The sequence below is a fragment of the Neophocaena asiaeorientalis genome, unplaced genomic scaffold (genome assembly GCF_003031525.2).
Source record: "Neophocaena asiaeorientalis asiaeorientalis breed wild unplaced genomic scaffold, Neophocaena_asiaeorientalis_V1.1 scaffold85, whole genome shotgun sequence".
Classification (NCBI taxonomy): domain Eukaryota; kingdom Metazoa; phylum Chordata; class Mammalia; order Artiodactyla; family Phocoenidae; genus Neophocaena; species Neophocaena asiaeorientalis.
In genome coordinates, this window is record NW_020174301.1 from 7,187,854 (window position 1) to 7,195,451 (window position 7,598).

Genomic DNA, 7,598 nt, shown 5'->3' on the forward strand with positions numbered 1-7,598 from the left:
TTCCCCAGATTTCTGTTTGCAAAATCTACATCCGTCACCACTGTGTATGTTGTATGTACTGGGGTGGGGTGGGGTGGGGGGAGAGGTCTCTGCAGGAGTTAATAACTATTTTATTCTCTTGCTCCTTCAAAGTTTCTCTTTGACGGCGAAGAGACTTATTGTAAGTCAGAAGAAAGGAAAAGCTTCCCTGTTCTGGGCCCTGTGATTGCACAAATCCAAAATACTGCCGGCGTGGAGATTGCGGCTGGAAAACTCTAGAAGCTGGGGGCGTTATTAGGCAGGAGCTCTAGGGTTTCCGGAGACAAATTCCTAAATAAACCAAGAAACACCAAGTGGGAGATCTAGGAGGGAGGGCCTGATGGTCCGACACCGCTGGGACAGAGAGCCAGAGAGTGAAAGGAAGCAGAACAAACATCGTCAGCAGGCGCCTCTGTCTCCCGGACCGAAACCCTCCCCAAACCTCATCCCAAGCGCTCTCGGTACCAGTGGCAGGGCCCGGCACTGCCGGGGCTGCCACCCTCTGCCTCAGGAGTCCCCACTCGGAGACTCATCACTTGCTGGCTCTTCTTTCTTCTTTTTTTTTTTGTTTTTTTAATCCTTCAAATACAAGACAAAAATACACCTCATTTATCATCATAGATATATATATTTCACTCTCACCACATAAATACAAAACATCCAAATATCCAAAACATTCAGAACAAAGTTAGTAGCCAGGATTCAGTGACACCTACCCGCGTTTGAATCGTTCATTATTTTCTTCACTATTTGCCTAAGGAAAAAAAAAGAGAGACAGAGACAGAAAAGAAAAGAAAAAAGGAAAAAAAGCTTCCGACGTAAATAATTTACAATAAAATTACTATTTTTAAAATGCTCTGCGCTCGCTTCGGATGGAGGAATACATTCTAGACACTGCGGCACCTCGCCGTCTGGGTCTGTGGTTTTGGTTAAAATGCGGGTGGCCGTGGCTGTGCGGTTAGGGCGTGAGGCCGCGACAGCGTCGCGGTCCGGGTTTCTGACTTGGGACCGTCGAAACCCTGGGGGTGTTTTAGGGGAGGCGGTGGAGAGGGATGCCTTTCATATCCACGCAGGGAACTGATCGGGATATGGAGACCACCGACAGAAGAGGCCGGGCCGCCCTGATGTCCCCGGCTGCGTCCCTGCCTCCCGTCCGCAAAGAACTCTGAAATCGGGACGTTTCCTGTGTGCTGGGAGGGTGAATCCGGGGAGAGGGCGAGAGGAGGCAATGGGCACTGATCTGTTTCCAAACCTAGCAACTCTGCCCGGAGCCACGGGTCCGGGAACAAGGGAGACGGTGGGGAGAAGCGCCAGCGTCCGGGAGCTGCCGCCAGCTGCACAGCTCTCTCTCCTGGAGGAGCGTGAAGCTGTCGGCCACCTCCCGGCGCAGCCTCGGAAAAGATTCTGAATTTTCTTTCATTTAGCAGCATAGGCTTTTATTTTGCTTTTCCCTTTTAAATTCCTGTTTTAAGTCATTACACCCAGAACTTTAATTTTGTATTGCCCTGGGACGCATTTTGTATCCTGCATTTTCTTACGCCTTCTAAACTCCATCGTTATGAGTATTTAAAAACTGGTTCCACTCCATTTGGTTTTGTAGTAGTTCTTACTCTCCTTTTATTGCTGATGAGACCAAATTTATTACCGCCGCTGCCCATCACGATGTTTGGTTTATTGTCTCCTGGGGTCGGGGGTGGTTGTGATTGGAGTTTCTTTAAAGGGGAGAAAATTCGGCAGGATTTGTCCAGCCAGGAAGCTGCGTGTGCACCGGCTCTCTCGAGAAGTCCGCAAAGTGGGGCCCAGGGGCTTCTCTGGCGAGAGGAAGGAGCGTCCTCCTTTTTGGTCTAATGAAATCTGTCAGCCTTTTCAGCTGGGGTCTGCTCGCAGCTTCCTTTTTCAGATATCCATAAGAATAATCAACGGCAGCAGTGGCTCGATCTAGAGCAGATGTCCTGTGCTCCGGACTTAGAACCAGACTTTACCCTCCAGGGCCAGGCACTGGTTGGGGCATCAGGTTGGCTAACTCGGGCTTTCCCCTCAATTCTTTGGATTCTCCTGGATTCAGAAGGAAGTTGGGGGCGAAGGGTGGGTGTGGGAGGACACAGAGGAACGGTAGGGGGAAAAAATAGCCCAAATGGGGTAATATTGGTAGCAGAGCCTGGTGGGGAAGGAGAGCTGTCAGAGGCCTCTTGGGAGCCGGGAGCCCAGCGCAGGGGCCCCGGGTGCCTAATGCGCGTGAATCCATAAATATCACCACGATAGATACTATAAATATAAATACAGGAAAACACTTAAGATCAGTCCAGCGCTTTTTTCTCGGCCCCTTCTTTATTGTTGGTCCGGGAGTAAGGCTCGAAGGCCGAGGAGCTCAGGTATCGGGCGGAGAGTTCTTGCAAATTCCCGGCCAGCGAACCGGCCATTGTCAACGGGGCGGAGGAAAGGCGGCTGGCGACGGATCCGAGCAGCGAGGGCACGGGCAGGCTGAAGAGGCCGTGGCCGGCGGCCGGTGCGCCCGCGTGCAGTCCCCCTGGCCCGGTGGGCTTGGACCGCAGCACGCTGCACGTGGCCGCCGTCTCCGACACCACCGAGCGCAGCTCCGAGTCCTTGCCTTGGTCCTTCTTCTGCTTCGTGCGCCGGTTCTGGAACCAGACCTTCACCTGCGCGCCAGGCGCAGGGAGGGTGGGAGAGAGGGACAGAGGGAGACGGGCGTCAAGGGGAGCGGGCTCCCGGAGCGCGAGGGCTCCAGGGGGCCCTCCCCCAACTCCAGCCAAAGCCCCAGTCCCAGTCCCAGCCCGAAGTCGGGCCGGGAGCTGCGGGGCGGGTGGGCGGGGCGGGAAGTCAGGGCCGCCAAGAGGGGGACACAGCTCCCATACGCAGGGCTTCCGGGTCATGGAAGCAGGCCTAGGCCAGCCTGGGTTACAAATAACAAAGAAATAAAAATGTCCACGACCCTAACTGGAAGGAAGACCAGAAGTTATTTCACTGGGCTGCCGCACTGCCTGCAGCGGGACTATGGATCAGTGCTGCATAAAAGCCCGCTTTTCCAGGAGAAGGTGTAAGGCCTAAAGGATGCAGTTCGGGAAGTGGGAAGTGAGGGTGAATGGGGAGGAGAGTGGCCCAACTGGCTCGAATTTAGCCCCAGAGCACTACTCCTGTTGAAGGCTACGAGAGGCTACTTCCTGCCTGTTAGGGTCAGATTGACTATCTACTAGCAGCAAGCAGGCTATAGACTGAATAATTGGTGCAGGATGAACTTTATAGGCCAAGCTTCCTCACCACCAGGTGGATCGAAAGGTCTGAGTGATACCCTTAATTTATAACTCAGCTGCTCTCCATCATGAACTTTGGAGTCATGGGAGGAAGTCAGTAGGCTGGAGTGGGCTAAATTCTCTCCATCAACCTCCCCTCTTACTTCCTATTCTCCCTTTGCCCCTCTTCAGGCCTAGCTGGTGGCCCAGAATGGAGTTTGGCAGCTCTAGGGAAAGGTTATTCTGTCTAGATTTTGTAAACTAAGAGGGATGGTGGCAGAGAGAATAGGGAAAAAGCTACCATGCCAACTCAAATTCGAACATCCAGTATGTTCTGTCCTTGGTTCTCAGCTTTCTGCCCAGATCCCATACCTAAAATGCTCCCCACCCACTTCAGGGCTGAGCACAGGTCAAGGGACTGGTCCTCAGAAAGAAATATGCCTTCCTTCCGTAGGCCAAGCTGGTACCATGCCCTGGGGAGGCCCTAAATGATCCCTACAACACAAAGCTCTCAGGCCATAAAGTGCTCCTGGGCCCAGAGTTCACGCGGTCAGCCCCGGTAGCATCATATGGATTTCATGTAAAGGAAAAGACCTCAAGCACAATTGTCAGTGCTGGCTCCCAAGGCCCCAGATCTGCTTCCCATCCCATACCTCACACATCACTGGCACTTAAGACAGGGTCTCCTAGGTGCCCACAGTGGGTGCTCAGGGCTGGGAATGGGGCTGAGTCCAGCTCAAGACCAGGGAAAGCCTTAAGCATTGGGGCAGCCTGGTCTGCAAAGGCAGATCTCTGGAATATGCAACTTTTTGATCCCTAGTTGTCACCCACGCTCTGGAACAGGGGGCTTTGGCCCTAGCCCCATTCTTGCTGAATGGGCCTGGGTGCTGTGTAAGGCTAGGGTCTCCAGAGGGGGTGTGCCTGGAAATCTGGCCAAAACGTTGTGACCAAAACAGGGGCAAACATTGGTTCCTCCAAGAGCAGAGACAAGCAGGGAATTCTCAAGACTGGGGTCCAAAAAGAAATCCAAAAGGATAGGATTTGGGGCCTCCTGGGCTAGAGGCCAGGAAGATTTGGGGTGGAGGGGGAAAGGGATGGCTTAGGAAAGGGAGAAAGCCTTCGCCCTTTCTTCCCCATCCTCCTTATCTTCTCTGCCTCACCTGGGAAGCTCTATCCAGAGTCAAGCTAGGTGGTGAGGAAGAGCTGGCTGGGGTGAAGGGGAAGGAGGCTGATGCTGAGCTGTGTGCAGCCCGGCCGCTGAGTACCTGGGTCTCTGAGAGGTTGAGCTGCCGAGCGAGCTCGGTTCTCTCCCGGCCCACCACGTACTGGCAGCGCTGGAACTCCATCTCCAGCCGGTAGAGCTGCTCCGCGGTGAAGGAAGTGCGCGTCCTCTTGGGCCGATCCAGGTCCAGGCCCTTGGGCAGGATGATCTCTCGGATGGACCCCTTGGCATCTGGGGAAGGGGAGATAATCAGGCACAAGAACCCTCCTGCCTTCCTCCACCTCCCCTGGCCCGAGCTGGCTTCTGGGACACAGTCACCAGCAGCCAGCAGTCCGGAGGTGGGAAGTCGGGCTGGTGGGCCTGCAGCCACAGCCGGGGAGCAAGGACGCTGTATGTGCTTGGGGGGTGGTGGGGGGACTAACTCCACCCAGCTGATGGGAAGGGGAATCGGACTTGGCCTTTGTAGAGCCCTCCGAACAAGGGAGAAAGAAAAAATCAATTCCAAATCGGCTGACGTTCCTTTTGGTCTGGGGGCCTCGGCTGCGTGGACCGGGTCCCCTGTAGCTTGAGGGTGCCCGCACTGACCAGCTCAGATCCTGCCGGCCCCAGCTCTGGAGCATGTTGACCAGACCGCACTCCGGCGGTTCCCACCCCCATCCCGGGGTCTCCTTCCCTCCCGAACCAGGGCGGCGGAAGGAGGAGGGACCGAGTCGGAGCTGGCAGGGCCTGGCGATCAGTTGGCGGGGGCGGCGCCGGGCCGGGGCCGGGCCTCACCACCGCCACCGCCGGAACCGACCGCACGCCGCGCAGCAGAGCGGGGTCGAGGCCAGCACTAAAGCGACATCCGCGGCCTGGCAACCCAGCCTGGCTGCTTCTCCTAGCGGCGGCGGCCAGGCCCGAGCGCGGCGCCGGGCCCCTTGGCCCAGCGCGCCAACTGGCCTGGCCGTAGCCGGCGGTCCGCGACTGTTCTCCAGCGCCCGCGGCCCCCTCGGACGCGCTCAACTCGCCAAGGTGCGGGAGCCCGCGAGCGGGCTCCCCGCAGGTCCTCCGGTCCGCAGGATGCTAACAGGTCCTCCAGAGTTTCCGGCTTCTTTCCCGGGTCGGAGGCCGCAGCCTGGATCCTGGGCCCTCCCGCACGGTCCCTCGGCTACCCCAGCAGCCAAACCGGCGGGGCCTCTCGAGGCTTGAAGGGATCGAAGCTCCTGGAGAGCGCGCGTCCCAGGTGGGAATCCCCAACGGCTGGCCGCACCCGGACGGGGAGGGCCAGCAACTTTCTCCTAAGTCCCAGGAGGCAGACCCACCCGGCCTGCCGGGGTCAGTGGCGGCGCGCAGCTCGAGCCCCTGAGTCGCCCCTAAAGAACGCCCCCCGCAGCCCTGCCCCATTCTTACCTCGGACCAGGATCCGGCGGCAGTAATCCGGATCCGCTGTTGAATTGGATTTACTTTTGTTACAATCTTCCGCGGCGCCCGACGCAGAGAAGGCGCCCTGCGGTTCCTTGAGGAAGGCGGCAGGGAGGTTCCCCTCCGCGCCCTTGCTCTCCCGGCTCTCCTTGTGCGCGTTCTTCGAGACCCGGGCAGCCTCTGCGTCCGAGTGGCACCGAACGTCCATTTTGTCTCGTTTCCCGAACATAGGAGAGGCAAGAGAAACAAAAAAAAAAAAAAGAAAGAAAAAAAGGGGGGGGGGGGGAGGAGAAAAAAAAGCAGACGGGAGACAAAACCGCTACAATGCAGCCCCTACGCTCGGTCCGGAGAGAGGCAAGCGGCAAGAATGAATGTCCCCGCGGGGCGGCTGCGGCGGCCGCGGGCAGGTCAGCGGCGACCGCCGAGTGGCGCGCTCGCGGAGAGGCGGCGGGTCTGGTCGAGGATCCCGGTGGAGCAGCGGCGAAGCCGCGTCGTCAGCGCCCGCGTCCTCTGAGCACGTCCACTGTCCCCAGCCTGGCGATCAGGTAGCGAGCAGCGCAACTCCGAATTGCTGCGGCTCCCGCCTATTACTGAGACTGCGAGTAGCAGTTGTCCGACACCCGGGAGGACGCACACTCGCTGTTGCAATTGATTACGGGTAATTTCGCAGCCTCCACGTTTCGGCTACCTCATGAATACACTAAATTGTTTGGATAATATATCAGACCGTAATGGATGGTTTCTGTCCTTGTCCCCAATCAAGTAGGGGTTTAGCCAGTGAATAAACGGAAATGATTGGTCTTGCTTTCAGGAAACACACAATCAAAGACCCACACTTCCAGAAAAACTTTTGACAAGATTCATCCTGAATTGTTAGTACCGTTAGCAGGCATTATTAACTTTCCCTTTGCCTTTGACCCTCCTGCTCACACACTGGCTAGAGGGGTTTTCTCCACACTCGACAGATAGAGCTGAATGAGGATGGAGGGGGGAAGAAAAAAAACAAAAACCCTTACACACCCTGCGGCAGAAGAAAGCAGTCGCCTCTAGGAGGGGAAAAAAGGGGGGGTGGAGAAAAAGTTTTCCCCAAAAGTACTTCCCCCACCCTCTAAAAAGCCAAGCTTTCGTCCCAAACAACTCCTTAACACACCTCGACGCTGACAGCCATCTTAAACTGCCACCTCTCTTCATTTAGTTCCAGTTGGATTTTTTCATGCCTGCACCTCCAGCAGCCCTGAGGCAGCCCATTCAAAGGGCAGCTTTGTACTCAGAGAGTCCAGCAGGAGAGAGAGGGGGAGAGGGAGAGAGAGCGGAGAAAATCTGAACTGTGAGATCTGCTTAAAAAAAAAAAGTTTTCCCCTAGCTATTTCATTGTCTCTGCTACAATATCTTTGAGAAAAGCAACAGCCAGTAATCCAATAAGAGCATTGATTAGGCCACAATGATTCAATTCAAGCGCATGGCCTTGTGCAAGGAGCATGCACCAGCCCTTCTCGTCACCTTGCCGGGGCAGAAGCCCTCTCCACGCCGCTCTCCCCATTCATTCCTTTATGGGAAATGCGGAGCAAAAGGAGTGAAAGATGGCAATTATCTAATTGGACTATTAACAAACAGTCCTCTGAGTGCGGCGGTCTGGCGTGGCTCCTGGGCGGGGGAAGGGCCGTGTTCCCTGCCCTCATTCACAAAGAGTGCAGGGGCAGGGGAGGAAA

At 56.2% G+C, this 7,598-nt stretch overlaps 1 protein-coding gene across 1 annotated transcript; it reads right to left on the reverse strand.

The window, feature by feature from the left end:
* Nucleotides 1-730: 730 nt before the first annotated feature.
* VAX1 (ventral anterior homeobox 1) lies at nt 731-6,118 on the reverse strand. Its single transcript, XM_024756117.1, has 3 exons — nt 5,878-6,118; nt 4,532-4,719; nt 731-772 (listed from the first exon to the last, which is right to left on the reverse strand). Exons 1-3 carry the CDS (start codon nt 6,116-6,118, stop codon nt 731-733), a joined length of 471 nt encoding a protein of 156 aa, XP_024611885.1.
* Between the last annotated feature and the right edge of the window lie 1,480 nt (nt 6,119-7,598).

Excerpts from the sequence above, each read along its gene's own strand:
- VAX1 (XM_024756117.1), bottom strand. The coding sequence starts at position 6,118 with ATGTTCGGGAAACGAGACAAAATGGACGTTCGGTGCCACTCGGACGCA. Across the intron at positions 4,720-5,877 it reads CCGCCGGATCCTGGTCCGAG|ATGCCAAGGGGTCCATCCGA; the intron begins GTAAGAATGGGG and ends CCCCTTCCCCAG. Across the intron at positions 773-4,531 it reads TCAACCTCTCAGAGACCCAG|GCAAATAGTGAAGAAAATAA; the intron begins GTACTCAGCGGC and ends TTTTTTCCTTAG.